Below are 19731 nucleotides of genomic sequence, written 5' to 3'. Positions count from 1 at the left end.
GCTGACTGCGAGCTCACGATATCGTTCTCCTGCTGTGTCTTGTCTAAGTCATGGTGGTTTCATCTCTTTAAAACCAAAATTGGTTTCACTTCTACTTTAAACTGTTGCATTTCTCTCTCATAATACTATTTTCAGGGACACTTTTAGACAATAAGAGATACGATACGTATGTACTAATGATGAATGCTTTGTACAGTGCTTTTTGTGTAATTGTTATTAACTTTAAAAAGAAAACATTGTCTAGACATCAACAGCATGCTATTCAACATTGGATCCACAAGGTTTGGTTGAGTACAACTGTTTAATATATTTGCTAAGTACGCTGTCTCTTATTCCATAAACTAAAGGACTCAGGCATCGGGGCAGACATGTAAGGAAAAAAAAGTTGACTATGGGTAAGAAGCTGATATATGCGCTGAAGTGCCTCTCCACAAATGGGCCAGTTAAAGACATAATACACAACAGGAACTGAAACGCGTGGAGCGTAACAGTTTTAACAGCTTTGGAGGCAGAATTGCTGGATGAGCTCAAGGACTTGGCAACATACATCACTCTGATATAAGTGAACACAATTATGAGTCCCACCAGAATTAGGCTACTGATGAGGGTGATGGATTTTATGGCAGTTTGCCCAAGTGTCACTGTTAATGAGTCTTGGTTACATTTCACGTTACGAGAAAAAAATGTCTTCTCTGCCAAAGCGATCAGGATGATGAAATCGGCTATGTTAGGTAACAGACTAATTATCCATATGATGGCAATGGCGTACATAGATCTATCTGATGTACAAAGCGTTGTATGTCTCAGTGGGAAACAAACGGCCGCATAGCGTTCCAGGGCCATGGCTGCCAAATTGTAGGGTGTATTCCTAAATGTAGTTGTTGCCAGAGTGATTAATGCATAACAAATGGGTACAGGGAGGTAGACCAAGAAAAAGAAAAACATTACTAGAATAAGTGTTACAGTAAGATATAATGTGTCATTAATCAGCATGTGAGTGAAGAGGATGTATCGGGCTTTGTCCCGGACATGAGGGCTGGTGAAGAAAGCATGTAGTATTAGCGAGATGAAGTAGAGGAAGCCGCAGAAGCAAATTATGACCAAGATCTCAAAGATTATTCTCACGATCCCATCTGTTCTAGTACTGATAATGAAGTGTTCGGTCAAATTGAAGTAGGAAGCCGATGAATTCATTGTTTACTGTCAGGCATTTTTCTTGTTCACGGCACAAGCTAAAGAAAAAGATAAAATAAATAAATTATATTGAAATACTGTATAAGCCCCAGACATTTATTCATACAAAAATTGTGTATTGAAACTGCTCTTGTATGCAGACTCACTGGCCTCGGCATGTTAGTTGTGGTGGACATTATAAGTAACCTTAGGGTTACTCAGAAGCCTGATGGTCATCATGAAGGTCACAATGTTTTCCCGATGCTGCGTCTTTAGACAAATACAGCAGATCTGAGTATCCAATGGTGGGCATCTTATTGCAGAAGACGGCACCTGCAGTATTAGCATAATGACTCAGATCTGCTGCTACCAAAGATGCAGCATCGATCCCTCTTATTTCCACCTCTGAATTAGAGATTAGTGTTTTGGATTTTGGAGAATCCAAGATAACTGAGGCAACATATATTACTGTACTTACTGAGTGTTGCAACCCCATCAGCTGCAGTAAAATAACATTAAAAGCAAAAATACCAATTTTTTATTGTGGTTTGAAATAAATTCTCAAGTGTTTTAATTACATTTAAACATTTAAAGACAAGACTGTGTGTTTTTGAGAGAAAATGTATATTTTTGTGCTTACTGGGTACTGTGGCAATGTCAGCTGCACCCCAAAGTAATATAAATGGGAAAAATATTTGTGTTTTAAAAAAATTCCCAAGTGTTTTAATTACATTTAGATATTTAAAGCGAAGACTGTGTGTTTTTGAGAGGCATCATATATTGCTGTACTTGCTGGGTGTTGTGGTCACATCAGCGGCACCCAATATTTTTACTTTTAAATAATTCTCAAGTCTTTTAATAGAGCTGCATGGTAAAGATAACAGTCCCTCATTTCCCTATCTTCTGTAACCTCATATGCCACACCTTCTCTCTCTGAGTATAGATGTGTAAATCAATTTTAATTGATCAACATCGACATGCTTTCCAACGTCAAAATACACATATTTATCATCGTACGGTTTCCACTTCAACTGATGTTGAAACCCTATGGATAATAAAATATGCAGATTTTGTGATCGGTACATCAATGTTGATTGATTAAGATTGATTTTAAATCAACTTTTAGTAAATTTACCTCTAAGGGTGTCCTTGAGTGTGAGTCTAACATTTCTGATTCTGACACTGTAATCCTAGAAAAGCCTCATTCCACCATTTCTGAACCCTCTGCAAATGTAAGGATGAGTGGTAGTAAAAGTAATGATGATGATGGTTTAGACATAGAAATTGAGGGTGCTGCTCTGGAAGTTCAGCAGGATAAGGGGAATAATTGTTTATCCAATGTGGATGATGTTGATGATTAATGTGTTGGACAAGAACAAGTTGATAAAATTCAGGAGGTTTATGTAGTTTGTATTGAAGTAAATCAGCCACCAGCGGCAGCACTTGATGCCACTGTTAAGAAGTGCATTGTCATGACTGGGCAAAAGACCAAAAATTCCACCTCTGCCATGTGGAAACATTTTTACCCAAATCCAGATAATATTTATCACAGAATCTGTATAATTTTGTAGCACCAAGTAAGTAGAGGTAGGGACAATAACCATCTAGGCACCACATCATTTGCAGCAAGTTCCTTCAAGTTGTTTATCAAAATCTGGAAAATCATATATAAAAAGGAGTCCAGCATCAGCTACCAGCAACATGGATAAACACCAGCACATACAATCTCCACCACCAACATTTTCATCATCAACCTCCTCATGAGCAATCAGAAGTAGACCTGTATCCAATTTGCAAAGGCAAACTGACTACCCTATCAATGATTCCTTGTATGCTAGGCTGCTGGGGGTAAATCTTCATCACAGATGGGGACCAAGAAGACTAGTAGTTTCAAGCAACAATTGACTGTTAAACAATCATTTTTAAGACAAACAAGTTATAGCCACTGTACTATTGTACAGCCATGAAGGCTATGTTAGCATTAGATCTGCGTCAAATATCCCCCATCAATGCATCTAGTTTTGTAAGTTGAGTAATGTGTCTACGTTAACAAAGTCCATTTCAATTCTATTTTACCAGAATAAGAATTCCTCACCTGTACGTGACATTAAACAAAAATGTATTTCTTGTCAAGAAAATGCCATTGTACCAACTATCCACTATAGATATGTGGACAAGCGGTACTAATCAAACAAAAGATTACATGACTCTCTCTGCCCACTGGGTGGATGTATCGCCTTTAGTAGCAACAGACTCTACAACACGATGCCACGTCATTCACAGGCAGGCTACTATCTATATCACTGGCTTAACTAATAAACATACCAGTGGCAAGCTATGGAAAAACTCAGGGATGTGATTAAAAAAATGGTTTACCTTATAAAGACTTTCCTCAGGATTTGTAATTTCATATAACACAAGTAACAATGTATGAGCAATACCACTGAGTGAATTTCAATACTTACCATGGTTTGCACAGACAATAAATGTGGTGGTCCAGAATTTCTTAAAAAATTAAATATCAATGTAGGAGATGCTGTTTGCGCAGCGTTATGACGTGATATGCGCCAGCACCGGCCAGAGCCCCTCTGGTTTGGGAGGGGGCCCAGTGTAATTATTTTACTTGACCACTATTAACTAGCCAAACGGGTGACCGGTGGGGCAGTGAATGTATTACTTACTATTAGCTGCGGAGCCGCAGCTAATAGTAAGTAATACATCACCCTGAGCCTTTGGGGCCCCTCAGAGCCTTGGGGCCCAGCATGGGTGTACACCCCTGTCACCGGGCCTGGTGCTGGGCTACAGTGGGAGAATGTTCGCTGCTGCTGTGCAGCAGCAATCTACTCTGCCTGTGGGGGGAGCGATCATACTGATAATGCCAACCCATGATTAACGCCGGGTTGAGGGGCAAACAGCACCCCCCTCCCCAGTGTGCAGCACCAATAGGATTTTTCCCCTGCTTAATTCCCTATGGAGTCATGACCACGCCTCCAGAGATTAGGCCGCACCCCTTCCCCCAGGCCTGGGCAGGCCCATAATGACCCTGTACCCATCCTCTCCCCTTCTGCAAATGCGCCAGCCACCGGGTTTTCTTAAGCAGCTCCAAGTGTGGGGCTGTGCCCGGGGAGAGTGGAGGGCAGCAGGCAGTTAACCGTAGAGATGAGAGGTTATGTTTTACCGCTCATCTCTAGTTAAGATGTGGTGACCCGGCATATGCATATGTCGGGTCACCTTACTAATGGCGATGGGGGTGCGAGGGGGCACAACGCCAGCAGTGGGATAGACAGGACGAGGTGCCCTTGCATATGCCTTGGGCTCGACTGATTGGCTGCTGTCAGTGAAGAAGGCTGAGAGAACAGGGAGAAGGCATTTCTCCCCTCACCAGCCTCGTTACGCCGACCTGAGATGGCAGATTTGTTCTTAGAAGCAAAACAGAAAACTGAGCTATCTGTGCTTCTATGAATTGTTCTCCCCATAGACTACACTGATCAGGGCACCGCTGGAGAGTTTTCAGATTTTATGGGAAAGATTTCTGGGCTGCACAACCTGACTATATATATATAATGGGAGGTGCTACCTGATGAGACTAATTGCAGGCACAGAAACAGACAAATCTCAGGTGCACAACTCCAAATTATTAATAATATAAATAAATGCAATAAAATTTTGCAATCAATAGAGGTTTTTAGCATAATCATGGCCAAGGTTATGGGCCTACCCACCATATCCAGGTAACCTCTTTCGGGTAGGTCCCTAACATACTAGGGTTCAATTCCAGAGCACAGGACCCCCTAAAACTGGCCCAGTCAAGCCGCCCCAGGGCACCATCATAGTAAGAAAAGTGCAGTGTAAAGAGATAGTTAGGAGCAGCTGCAGCTGCATATAAAGAATGAAAATAAAAAAGTGGGGTTCATATATATTAAACACACACAGTGAAGGGTTAAAATGTGTTATAAAGGAAAATGTGTTATAATGCGGTGCCCTGAGACAGATGAACCAACGCAATCCAGGGGGACCCACACCCCAAAAATGAACCAAAATTGCACTACAGTATATAACTTGTAGGACTTACCTAGAATTGTGCCTAATACACTGTGCATATACATTACCATACTCCATGCTTTTAAACCAATAAGGAAGGGTGCCAGTCCAGAATGAGGGCGTCTCTTTTCCCTCAGAAGTGCAATAAAGCACATTAAATGGAGTATATGGGAAAGATTTCTGGACTGCACAACCTGACTATATATATATAATGGGAGGTGCTACCTGATGAGACTAATTGCAGGCACAGAAACAGACAAATCTCAGGTGCACAACTCCAAATTATTAATAATATAAATAAATGCAATAAAATTTTGCAATCAATAGAGGTTTTTAGCATAATCATGGCCAAGGTTATGGGCCTACCCACCATATCCAGGTAACCTCTTTCGGGTAGGTCCCTAACATACTAGGGTTCAATTCCAGAGCACAGGACCCCCTAAAACTGGCCCAGTCAAGCCACCCCAGGGCACCATCATAGTAAGAAAAGTGCAGTGTGAAGAGATAGTTAGGAGCAGCTGCAGCTGCATATAAAGAATGAAAATAAAAAAGTGGGGTTCATATATATTAAACACACACAGTGAAGGGTTAAAATGTGTTATAAAGGAAAATTTGTTATAATGCGGTGCCCTGAGACAGATGAACCAACGCAATCCAGGGGGACCCACACCCCAAAAATGAACCAAAATTGCACTACAGTATATAACTTGTAGGACTTACCTAGAATTGTGCCTAATACAGTGTGCATATACATTACCATACTCCATGCTTTGAAACCAATAAGGAAGGGTGCCAGTCCAGAATGATGGCGTCTCCTTTCCCTCAGAAGTGCAATAAAGCACATTAAATGGAGCATATGGGAAAGATTTCTGGACTGCACAACCTGACTATATATATATAATGGGAGGTGCTACCTGATGAGACTAATTGCAGGCACAGAAACAGACAAATCTCAGGTGCACAACTCCAAATTATTAATAATATAAATAAATGCAATAAAATTTTGCAATCAATAGAGGTTTTTAGCATAATCATGGCCAAGGTTATGGGCCAACCAACCATATCCAGGTAACCTCTTTCGGGTAGGTCCCTAACATACTAGGGTTCAATTCCAGAGCACAGGACCCCCTAAAACTGGCCCAGTCAAGCCGCCCCAGGGCACCATCATAGTAAGAAAAGTGCAGTGTAAAGAGATACTTAGGAGCAGCTGCATATAAAGAATGAAAATAAAAAAGTGGGGTTCATATATATTAAACACACACAGTGAAGGGTTAAAATGTGTTATAAAGGAAAATTTGTTATAATGCGGTGCCCTGAGACAGATGAACCAACGCAATCCAGGGGGACCCACACCCCAAAAATGAACCAAAATTGCACTACAGTATATAACTTGTAGGACTTACCTAGAATTGTGCCTAATACAGTGTGCATATACATTACCATACTCCATGCTTTTAAACCAATAAGGAAGGGTGCCAGTCCAGAATGATGGCGTCTCCTTTCCCTCAGAAGTGCAATAAAGCACATTAAATGGAGTATATGGGAACGATTTCTGGACTGCACAACCTGACTATATATATGTAATGGGAGGTGCTACCTGATGAGACTAATTGCAGGCACAGAAACAGACAAATCTCAGGTGCACAACTCCAAATTATTAATAATATAAATAAATGCAATAAAATTTTGCAATCAATAGAGGTTTTTAGCATAATCATGGCTAAGATTATGGGCCAACCAACCATATCCAGGTAACCTCTTTCGGGTAGGTCCCTAACATACTAGGGTTCAAATCCAGAGCGCAGGACCCCCCAAAACTGGCCCAGTCAAGCCACCCCAGGGCACCACCATAGTAAGAAAAGTTCAGTGTAATAATTTGGAGTTGTGCACCTGAGATTTGTCTGTTTCTGAGTTTTCAGATTTATCCACGGTAACCCCTCCTATGAATGTGCAGTGAAAAGCCCTGCTATCAGTGATAAAGGGCTTCTCACCGCTACTTGAATAGACCCCATAGCCTCTTCCATCATCACATGGGATTCATGGGAACTGGTGCAGCTACTTGGTTCATCCATACACTGTGATACAAATGTATGAATGGTTTGGAAGTTTTACTATTTATTTCATTAGTTTGTTTTAAGGGCCTGATTCAGACCTGCTTGCTAGATGCGTTCGCACGCAGCCAAAGTATGCAAATCCCGCAATCGCAGGGCAAGGCATTAGCACACCCACTATGTCTTGGCGTGTGATCGTGCTGTGTATTTAGACGCCCACCAGCCTGTCTTAAGACGCCCACTTTCCCTTAGTAACATACGTCATCTCCAGGAAGTGTATGCAACAATCGGTAACATCGAGTAACATCGGACCCATACGCAGGACTTGTGGCTGACCGTACCCTACTGCAAGCACTTCAGTGTGTAATTCAGCCATGTGACGTGTACTATGATGCTTCGTTGTAATTATGCACGCCTCTAAAATGTTGTTAAGATGCTCAGACACACCCACGTTCGCACCACCACTCCCCCATTTCCATCAACCACCCCCTGTCACCACCCACAAACGGCTCATCCTGTCACTCATTCTAGCGAGGAGTCTATGCACAAGGGGCGATCGCTTTGCGATTGCATGGACTAGTTCACGCAAGCGCACTGCATTGCATACACATGCGCACATTGCAAACATCGGCAGGCTACGTGCGAACGCAGCCTAGCGAACGGGTCTGAATCAGGCCCTGAGGGCGAAAACACTGTTAAAAAATGTAAATTATGCTGTGTTACGATAACTACAGTACTTAAGGTAAAATGAAAGTTTTAAAAAGAAATATATTTACTGCACATTTTTTAAAAGTGAGTTTAAAAAACTAATTTCTTTCTCCATGAGCCACATCAGGAGTGAGTAGTTATTAAATATTTTTAAACACTGACATTAGGTGATAACAGGACTTTAAATGCTATAATGTAATAAGGACTGATGATTGTGGAGTGTATAAATGATGAGACAGCTGCATTTTAGGTCAGCTCATTGTTTTGTAGTAAATTATACAGCGAGTCTTCAGAAGTGATTACACCAAGGACAGGACTGACAAATATAAAAATAGAGAGCACTCTGATAGATTGAAAAAGTAAATCTTTTTAATAAAACAGAAGATAACAGTTTTATTATCAATCAATCGGATAGCAACAATGGCCCTGATTCAGAGCCGCTCGTTAGCGGCAGTACGCTCGTTCCGAACGATGTTCGCACATCTGCGCATGCGTACGGTTTTTAGTACGCATGCGCGAACCAGTCAGTGCGGCCGAATATCGTTTGTACGCTATATAGCGAATGCCTGCTATTTTGAGTGACAGAATGAGGCGTATGTGGGTGGTAACAGGGGAAGGTGCTTGAAAACGGGGGAGTGGAATTCGAACGCAGGCGTGCTTAAAGGTCAAAGCGGGCATTTTAAAGGAGTGCATAATTAATACAGCAGCGTCATTGACCACGTCACTTGTTTTTTTTTAACTCAGAACTGCTCGCAAAATAGCGGTTGAAAAAACCAACCACAAGAATAGCGAGCAGTTCATACGCTGTACGATGTACTCGATTAATCTAATAAATAGCGGACATGACGTATGGTGCGAGCGGCCAGGGGGCGTTTTTATCAAATAAACGAGCGTATGTTTTGCTCGCTCGTTCAGACTTAGAGGTGTGAACAGACCGCAATGTGCGAACGGATCATTTGAATAGCCACCCCTTGTTTTTGAACGAACGACCGCAAATAGCGAACGGCTCTGAATGAGGGCCAAAGATCACAATAAAAATGGCCAATAGAGCATACTAAAAAAGTACCATGTACCATTTAAGTGCCCATAAAAAATAGTCAATAAAAAAATATTAATAATCCGGGTTAATCAGCAGTACGCTTAATTAAGCGTTTATATATTCCAATCTTTTCCTCACCACTGGCTATATTATACTCCCATTTATCATAGATCCAAGAAAGGAAGAAAGACAGTGGGAGTCCGGTAATCCGTAAGTAAAGTTTCCTTGAATTGGTTTTTAGTCACCGGCTTACTCACGAAATCGGCCCGGTGTTAATGATGATAACAGCACATCAGAGGCGATTGCTGGGGAGTAGTATGAAGTGCCACTCGTAACCGATTTATCACCGGCTTAGTCATAGTATCAGCCTGGCTACGGTGAACAGAGTCGCACATCCAAAGCTGACAGCTTAGCTGGTAGTCACGACTCTACTTGCAACGTGGTCTCCGTACTGCCCAGAACTCAATGCCTCCAGGATTAAATATATCAATCAACAAATTGGTCGATCAGATGTTGAATAAAATTGCCGTTAAAACTGCCAAAAACGGAGAAACGCATTAAGGATTTGGAGCTATCTATACCAGCTATATGCTATTCAACATCCGATCGACCAATTTGTTGATTGATATATTTAAACCGGTGAGTAAAAGATTGGACTATATAAACGCTTAAGTAAGCGTACTGGTGATTAACCCGGATTATTAATATTTTTTTATTGACTATTTTTTATGGGCACTTAAATGGTATATGGTACTTTTTTAGTATGCTCTATTGGCCATTTTTATTGTGATCTTTGTTGCTATACGATTGATTGATATTAAAACTGTTATCTTATGTTTTATTAAAAAAGATTTACTTTTTCAATCTATCAGAGCGCTCTCTATTTTTATATTAATTTGTTTATTCATTGGTTTGTGGGGTGCTCCCAAACACCCCTTTTGGGAGCTGCTATATAGCTGTTTTACATGATTTATGTAGTGTGTGCCTGATATATACTTTTTTAGTGTTATCTTGGTTCTAAGTATAGGATTGTTTTAAAGATCTAATGAGCTACCATGTTAGATCAGCTGCTGGACCCCTGTAAGATCATTTGCTGGACCAATAAAACTTCAGCTGTTTCACCCATATAAGATAAGCTGCTAGACCCTTGTAAGATCAGCTGCTGGACCCTTGTAAGATCAGCTGCTGGACCCTTGTAAGATCAGTTGCTGGACCCTTGCAAGATCAGCTGCTGGAGCCTTGTAAGATTCGATGCTGGACCATTGTAAGATCAGCTGCTGGACCCATAAAATATCAGCTGCTGGACCCTTGTAAGATTCGATGCTGGACCCTTGCAAGATCAGCTGCTGGAGCCTTGTAAGATTCGATGCTGGACCCATGTAAGATGTGCTGCTGGACCCATGTAAAATTGCCTCTGGACCAAGGCAGCTGTGCAATTGCGATCCTTGCAATTATGGTAATGCAGCAGGAGGCATCACACCTCCTGCTTCATTACATATCTGAGCTGCATTGTCCAACGCAGAATTGGATACTCTGGGGACCATCGGCCAGCTGCATGACCTATGGGGTCCTGCAACCGGCTGCTGCAGATTAGAGTAAGAGGCCAGGAAATCTCCATCAGCCGATAGAGATCCTGGCCTCTTCCCTCCCCCCCAATGGTGGCGACACGCCTCCATTTCGGGAAACGGGGCCATCACCGCCCTCTCCCTGGCCTGTCAATCACTGATAGTCTGCTGGCAGTCTGCGTGCGGGATCGTAGATCTGTTCCGCACATGTGCAGAACGGGTCAGGCGCCTTGCGTGCACTGCTGAATTAGGCCCTTTGTCCTTCAGCAAACATGCAATCACAAGTAAAGGTAAATATAAAACAGCTACTGTATGAAATTACATGCTGATACTGCTGTGGTTTTAAGTCCATTGTCACCTTTAGCCTACAAACATCAGCGGTACTTATACTTTAATCATGTCTGTAAATGTATTTTTTTGTTTTATGTATTGCAACCATGTGTTTTACTGTATGTAGGTTTGTTATTTTGTTACGTCAACTGTGTTTTACTATACTTGCAGTTTGTTTGCACTTCATGGAAGTTTGTATTGTTAATACTTACCATAGGGTTTGACTTCTGTCCTGGGAATCTGGCATACAGGCGGCTGCTGTCGTTATCCTATTGTGTGTATGTCCCCAGGATGAGAGATGCTTAATGTGTACGCAGGTCGTATTTATGAATATCCAACTCCCCTCAGTAATAGGCAACATTAACCCTTCCTCTCCCAGGTGACAGGTAGCTGACACTTCGTGGTGTCTCTTAGCTCCCTAGTATCTGTGTGAGAGTGTCTGCAGCAGGTCATTAGGCTGCCCAAAGCAATCAGTCTCTGTCACAGTGCATTAGGCTTCTGTGCTGATGTGTTTATGGTAAATGTGCAGCTAATTGCTGTTTCCTTAGAAACCAGAATATTATATTATACTGATAATGTCATTGCTATACTCCCTAACAGACCAATTGAATGATTTTTTAAATCGTTATCGTTCAGATCTGAAGAAAAATCTGATTGTGTGTATGCACCATTACATTAATATCATTATTTAGACATAGTTAAAAAAATTTAAAATCTAAGAATTATTGGTCTACCCGTACAACGTCTGTGGTAGATATGAATGGTTCGGTTTTGCTGCAAACTGAACACACCCAAAATTTGGGGTACCGAGTCAGCCCAAGGCATGCCTCGGCTCCCCCAGCCAAAGTCATGTCTCATATCAAAGCAAACATCCTAATCCCAAAAGTGTCCAATCTCTCATGTTTTGTATTGCATATAAATCCCTCCCTGTCCGCTTTCTACTTCCTATTGCTCCTTGAAGCATCCCCGACTTGTATGCATGCTTCTTACAGCCATTATTGTGAAGCTCTTGCGTTGTAAAATGTGTTTGCTGTGATATTTTTGTGTTTGTAACATATTCTGCTTACTTTGCTCTGTGCTGCTGCAGCCTCTGTATCTTTACATGGGGCCAATATGGTGCCTCAACGCTGCTCTGATGTTTGCAACAAAGCTTCACAATGTGTTTGGACACTTTCTGCATACACTTTGTGTCTGGAGCACCTTCTGCATACACTTTTTGCATACACTTTGCGTCTTGAACACTTTATAATTTGTGCGCTCTGAGTGCACCTATATATATTGTTGTGGGCTCTAGGTATCTAGGTAAGTTGTGCGCCCTGGACCGATAACCTGTTGGACATATGTGTACAACCTGGTGTTTTAGCAAAGTTGTGTACACACCAGCAGATATATATATATATATATATATATATATATAGAAAAAATGGATGGGTACAGCGCCAATTTATGTGAATTTATGAGATATATTAAACAAATTAAAATTAAGATTTAACCATTCAGTGGCTCCTCAGCCCATATATATTGTGGGCGTCAGCTCAGGGTAAATAGAACAATACTAGTGCAAGTATTCGGAAACAAATAGACAAAATTGGAATTAACCCTTAAGCGACAGGTATACTCAGTGAAATGGATATTTTTTGGATAAAGTGACAAACAGCAAATATAAAGTGTCTAGTGCAATCACTGGAAATTCATAACATGCAATCAATAATCTGGTGAACCAACCAATAAATATATAAAATCAAAAAAGTGCCTGTGCGTTATCAATAAATATATAAATAAATATGTATGTAAATAATCGACGTTCTATAGGAAATAGGACCTATAACCTAAGATCACTTTAGGAAATAATGTGCAAATACAGTAATATAAAAACAAGGGGAATTTATTTACCAAAACAAAGAATAAAAAATGTCCATAGCTAGGCAAAATGTATGAAACATAATAGAAGTAAAATAAAGTGCAATATAAATAGTTAAAAGAGAAATGGATAGTAGATGGTAGCAGCTTATCTGAGTATGTAGAAAAGTTAGTTTTCTCAGAAGTTCATGGGGCAAGTAGCAGTCACTCCCAACGCGTTTCGTCCTATGACTTCATCAAGGGGATAGTGTGTAACTGAAAAGATCAGGTATTTATATCCCATTAAGAGTTCAACTAAGGTCAGACATCTGCGTCACTTCCTGTATACAGAAATGCGTCTATACATGTCCTTTTAACAATACAGCTATAGCTCTTTGATTCTTCAGTTTGTAGCTAATATTTTACAGTAATCGTTCTTCAAATATTAAGCTCGTTCATAGTTTTAAACACCTTTTCTTCAAAATGTTAATAGGGCTACTTCCGCCCTTGTTTATGTTACTTCCGCCCTCACTCAGGTGCATCATATCCGGTCCTTGTAGGTCTAGGGCGCGCGGAGACTGTGTCCACGTGACCTCCAGCATCCATAGCGGTGTGCGTCATCTCCGTCTCTATGCACGTGTTTAGTCATCACAAACCGGCCTCTCAGCTGACCGCATTGTGAGGCATCACTTCCGCCCTTCCTCCGCATTCTCTTATGTTGTTATTCCGCCCTTCTATTATTTAGTAAGGCTAAACTTCCGCCCTTCTTCTGTACATCATGGGGATCATTTCTGCCCACACTTAAAACGGGCTTAAATTCATAGTTTCTTCAGTTTAATCTAAACTTTAGAAATAGAAATATACAATATTAGGATATGGTCCTATTATAGATATTTAGATAAAAACCATCCCCTTCTTCGAAAAATTAATTTATCATAAATCACAATATGAATAATAGATCTAAAACCAGGCATATAAAATCTTAAATTATAATTGGTATAACTAATTAGATATACATATCCAAGTTAAGTGGAATGTTAAGAAATATCAATAATAAATATATAGAATGTTGGGTCTCTAATAATAAACCACAGTGTCAGTTTTGTGTCATTTTCTCTTTTGCTTCTGGAATGTAAAAGGCTCTATCAGTTCTTCATTTTCTAGAGGGGCATAACTGAAATTTATAAGTTTCTTGATGTTCTTCATATGGGAGCATCGCTGGAGTTTGTTAATTCTTTCTTCTTTATGCTTTAGACAATCTTCAGGAAAATTTACAACACCTGGGATTCCCAGGATGTCCCCATTTCTGGTACTAGTCACGCCCCACCAAATTGAATTCTCAGTCTTATTACTGATACTTCAAAAGGGAGGTATGGTTGTAGACTTTTCCTAATCTTCTTCACCCTCCTCTTCCGTGGATACTTGTAGGTACTTCCGGTGTGTATGTTATGGTTCCCTTCTTAGGCAATGACTTGGCTACATTTCCAATGCTAGGTTAAATTTGCAGCACCAGGTATTCCCAAGGGGTTGCCCACCTTGGTACTGACCTGGCCCAATCATGCTTTGCTTCCAAGATCAGACGAGATTGGGCTCACACATGATGGTATGACAGCAAATAAATTAGTTCACCATAACCATAATCATGCCAAATTTTCTACTCAACCTGATTTTCCCCCAAAAGAGATAATTCTTAGGGGTACTTGTCAGGCCCATCCATGCAATAGATGGTATATAAGTAGATGGGAGTTGAACATATCACAGGAATGGAGCTATTTCGTAATAGTCATTAAAACCTTTGGGTGATAATGTGTCCAGTTCGAATATCCAGAACATTTCCCTTCTTGATAGCAAATTGCCCAGGTCTCCTCCTCTTTCTCCCAAGGTTACATGTTCAATTGCTTTGTATGAGATGTCCTCTGGATTAGAGTTGTGTTTCATAGAAAAATGCTTAGATACAGCATGCCCCTCTACTTTATTTTTGATGTTCCGAATATGCTCCTGTATTCTTAGTCCACACGTACATTCCAGCATATAAATGACCGATGTAGAATTACAATTCAGAAAACTTTTGATGGTATACTCTTTTGATGCATCTGAATTTGTAAAGGTTTTCCTTTTGGGGTGGAGGAACTTGCAGATGTTGCAATGTCCGCATTTGTAACTTCCATTCCACTTTAAAGTGTTCATCGTACAATGTTCTTTTTCCTTTAGCATACAGGTTTCTGCGGAGTTGCCGTGTCAAGAGTGAAGTCAGTGGGAGAGATTTCGGCTCCATTAGAGCCAGAAGCTCACTGGGTCTCGTCACAAGCCCAATGGTCGCGACCATCGCGACCATCAAATGCCCACTCGCAAAAGCTGTGGGTGGTCCCCCACAGCTACACGAGCGTTCAGGAGGCCGGTTTTAAAAAAAACATGCGGCCGCCCTGATTCAGAGCGAGCGCTCGCTTTTTGCGAGCGGCTCTTAATCAGGCCCTATGTACCATAGGAAAGTAACCTTGCCATAGATCTATGTACCATGGGAAAGTAATCATCTGTGGATCCATGGGAAGGTAACCTTGATATAACTATGCATACTGTATCTATGCAGGTGTCTTACTTCACTTATCCTATTCCTAATCTTATTTTTCCCAAGGGACCTTGCACCTGTCTTACTCACTTGGCATATACTTAAGCGCTCATTCAGAGCCCTACGCTCTGAGCAGAGCGTACGCTCTGAATGAGGGCCGCCCTCCATAAAAATGGAGCGTCCTCCTGGACGCTCGTATAGCTGTGGGTCACCACCCACAGCCTATATGAGCGTGCAGTTTGATGGCCGCGATGGTCACGATATCGCGACCATCGAAACTGCGAGCCGAAGCCTGCGGTTGAGGTTTTCAACTGCAAGCTCCGGAGTGATTTTGGCTCTATCAGAGCCAAAATCACTCCCACTGACATCACTAGTGATGTCAGTGGGCCGGCTTCTGACGGGAGGCGTTCCCGTGGGAGCGCCCCCGTCAGGGAGGCACGCCCCCGGCACGCCCACCAAAGGGGGCGTGCTGTTAATCAACATCGACAGCACGCCCCCTTTGAACAGACACAACGAGCGAAGGACTTTCCTTCGCTCGTCGCGTCTGGCGCATGCGCACGACGGAGCTCCCTCCGTCGTGCGCATGCTCAGTGCAGAACATCGACCCACTTGCGAGCGGACAGCCACTCGCGAGTGGGTCTGAATCAGGGCCTATGTCCATTTTATTTATTTTACAAGTTATTTATTTTATTTTTCCCAAGAGATCCTGGACCTCGGTGGCTATTTTATTATTTCAACTTCATAAGTTTCATTTTAAATAACTTTCTATAACTTAGATAAAATATATTGTATTATTTGTATATTTGCCTATTCTTCCATATCTATCCTTTTCTTACCACATTCCTAGCCATAATTGTTTTTATTGTTAATATATAATTAATATCTTTATTCCCGTTATATAGTAGCATAAAACATATCAAAACAAGTCTTTTAACTTTAACATTAGTTATTATTGTTCATATGATGTTAATATTCATCTGTTAATCCTCCATATTTTTCATGCCTTTGAATGAAAGAAATGTCATGTGATCATTGGGAAGTGACCACTTCCTGTTTTGCTGCCTCCAGAAATCATGGCAAAGTTCACTCCCGGTTTCATCTACCCAGAATTCTCTAGTTCACAGCCTTCTACTGGGAAAACTGACTAGTTGCGGACGACTTCCAGTTTTTGCTGCAAACCATAAATCATAGTTCATGTTACTTCTCGTCCGCGTGGCACCAGGACTCCGCCTATTTAAAGTTCACAGACTCACTATCATGCACAGCCTTAAGGAAGAGTTTATGCTTGAAACACGTCAGTGCTGCTGAACGCTACCTGTTACCCTTTTCCAGAGCAGATTCTTTCAGTTAGACACACGGGGTGTTTCCAGATTCACCCTATGTGCGACCCACGACTGAACATTATCACTCATCTGGTACGAGGCTTATTTGGTTGTTTTAATTATTGCTCATTCTGAACCTCTGTAATTATTGTATTGTTCTTATTAGAAGCTAACTTGCATTATATATTTTTATGTGTATTGCTCTTTTATTGATCTTATTGCTCCAATTTGAAGCTCATTTACATGATACTTTATGTGTATTGATCTCACTGAGATTGTATTCCACTCTGCCCTTGTCTTAATAAAATCGTTTTGATATACCCATTTTCGCCTTAGCCTTTCATACAGAAAGTATTAAGATGTACATTATATTCGTATGTGTCCACATACATCTAGCGTTCTTGCCCATTAAAAAGCCCTTGTAGTCGTGCCATGCCATGGTGCTAACTTGGTAGCGCAGAGCGTATTTTCGTGCCATTTTTTCCCTTAAAATGTGTCTTACTCACAAAGCAATGCTAATAGGATACAGAATATGTGTCATGCCTATATTCTATGTGCGATTGTGGCTGTATCTGCATGTAAAATGCTACGTTACAGTGTCACAGCTGCTGACAAATGCTACGTTACAGTGTGACAGCCGCTGACAAATGCTACGTTACAGTGTCACAGCTGCTGACAAATGCTATGTTACAGTGTCACAGCTGCTGACAAATGCTACGTTACAGTGTTACAGCTGCTGACAAATGCTATGTTACAGTGTTACAGCTGCTGACAAATGCTACATTACAGTGTCACAGCTGCGGACAAATGCTATGTTACAGTGTTACAGCCGCTGACAAATGCTACGTTACAGTGTCACAGCTGCTGACAAATGCTACGTTACAGTGTTACAGCTGCTGACAAATGCTACGTTACAGTGTCACAGCTGCTGACAAATGCTACATTACAGTGTCACAGCTGCTGACAAATGCTACGTTACAGTGTTACAGCCGCTGACAAATGCTACGTTACAGTGTCACAGCTGCTGACAAATGCTACGTTACAGTGTCACAGCTGCTTACAAATGTTACGTTACAGTGTCACAGCTGCTGACAAATGCTACGTTACAGTGTCACAGCTGCTGACAAATGCTACGTTACAGTATCACAGCCGCTGACAAATGCTACATTACAGTGTCACAGCTGCTGACAAATGCTACGTTATAGTGTCACAGCTGTTGACAAATGCTACATTACAGTGTCACAGCTGCTTACAAATGCTACATTACAGTGTCACAGCTGCTGACAAATGCTACATTGCTGTGATGCTACATTACAGTGTCACAGCCGCTGACAAATGCTACGTTACAGTGTCACAGCTGCTGACAAATGCTACGTTACAGTGTCACAGCCGCTGACAAATGCTACATTACAGATGCTACATTACAGCGTCACAGCCGCTGACAAATGCTACATTACAGTGTCACAGCCGCTGACAAATGCTACATTACAGTGTCACAGCCGCTGACAAATGCTACATTACAGTGTCACAGCTGCAGACAAATGCTACATTACAGTGACACAGCTGCTGACAAATGCTACGTTACAGTGTCATCGCTGCTGACAAATGCTACGTTACAGTGTCACCGCTGCTGACAAATGCTACATTACAGTGTCACAGCTGCTGACAAATGCTATGTTACAGTGTCACAGCTGCTGACAAATGCTACATTACAGTGTCACAGCTGCAGACAAATGCTACATTACAGTGTCACAGCTACTGACAAATGCTACGTTACAGTGTCACAGCTGCTGACAAATGCTACATTACAGTGTCACAGCTGCTGACAAATGCTACGTTACAGTGTCACAGCCGCTGACAAATGCTACATTACAGATGCTACATTACAGTGTTACAGCTGCTGACAAATGCTACATTACAGTGTCACAGCCGCTGACAAATGCTACATTACAGTGTCACAGCTGCTGACAAATGTTACATTACAGTGACACAGCTGCTGACAAATGCTACGTTACAGTGTCACCGCTGCTGACAAATGCTACGTTACAGTGTTACAGCCGCTGACAAATGCTACATTACAGTGTCACAGCTGCTTACAAATGCTACATTACAGTGTCACAGCTGCTGACAAATGCTACATTGCTGTGATGCTACATTACAGTGTCACAGCCGCTGACAAATGCTACGTTACAGTGTCACAGCTGCTGACAAATGCTACGTTACAGTGTCACAGCCACTGACAAATGCTACATTACAGATGCTACATTACAGCGTCACAGCCGCTGACAAATGCTACATTACAGTGTCACAGCCGCTGACAAATGCTACATTACAGTGTCACAGCCGCTGACAAATGCTACATTACAGTGTCACAGCTGCAGACAAATGCTACATTACAGTGACACAGCTGCTGACAAATGCTACGTTACAGTGTCATCGCTGCTGACAAATGCTACATTACAGTGTCACCGCTGCTGACAAATGCTACATTACAGTGTCACAGCTGCTGACAAATGCTACGTTACAGTGTCACAGCTGCTGACAAATGCTACGTTACAGTGTCACAGCTGCAGACAAATGCTACATTACAGTGTCACAGCTACTGACAAATGCTACGTTACAGTGTCACAGCTGCTGACAAATGCTACATTACAGTGTCACAGCTGCTGACAAATGCTACGTTACAGTGTCACAGCCGCTGACAAATGCTACATTACAGATGCTACATTACAGTGTTACAGCTGCTGACAAATGCTACATTACAGTGTCACAGCCGCTGACAAATGCTACATTACAGTGTCACAGCTGCTGACAAATGTTACATTACAGTGACACAGCTGCTGACAAATGCTACGTTACAGTGTCACCGCTGCTGACAAATGCTACGTTACAGTGTTACAGCCGCTGACAAATGCTACATTACAGTGTCACAGCTGCTGACAAATGCTACATTACAGTGTCACAGCTGCTGACAAATGCTATGTTACAGTGTTACAGCCGCTGACAAATGCTACGTTACAGTGTCACAGCTGCTGACAAATGCTACGTTACAGTGTTACAGCTGCTGAAAAATGCTACGTTACAGTGTCACAGCTGC

At 41.6% G+C, this 19731-nt stretch overlaps 1 protein-coding gene and 1 pseudogene across 1 annotated transcript; both read right to left on the bottom strand.

Moving 5' to 3' along the window:
- Positions 1-258: 258 nt before the first annotated feature.
- On the bottom strand, positions 259-1194 carry LOC148507621 (odorant receptor 131-2-like). The gene has a single exon (XM_088445816.1). It carries the CDS (start codon positions 1192-1194, stop codon positions 259-261), a length of 936 nt encoding a protein of 311 aa, XP_088301942.1.
- Positions 1195-14244: 13050 nt separating this feature from the next.
- On the bottom strand, positions 14245-14363 carry LOC148507620 (5S ribosomal RNA; annotated as a pseudogene).
- Between the last annotated feature and the right edge of the window lie 5368 nt (positions 14364-19731).

This window comes from Taudactylus pleione, unplaced genomic scaffold (genome assembly GCF_031769625.1).
Source record: "Taudactylus pleione unplaced genomic scaffold, aTauple2 ptg000390l, whole genome shotgun sequence".
Classification (NCBI taxonomy): Eukaryota; Metazoa; Chordata; class Amphibia; order Anura; family Myobatrachidae; genus Taudactylus; species Taudactylus pleione.
Note: the sequence above shows the minus strand (reverse complement) of the source record. Positions and strands in the feature narration are given on the sequence as shown.

Coding starts and splice junctions, on each gene's coding strand:
- LOC148507621 (XM_088445816.1), bottom strand. CDS start 1,194: ATGAATTCATCGGCTTCCTACTTCAATTTGACCGAACACTTCATTATC.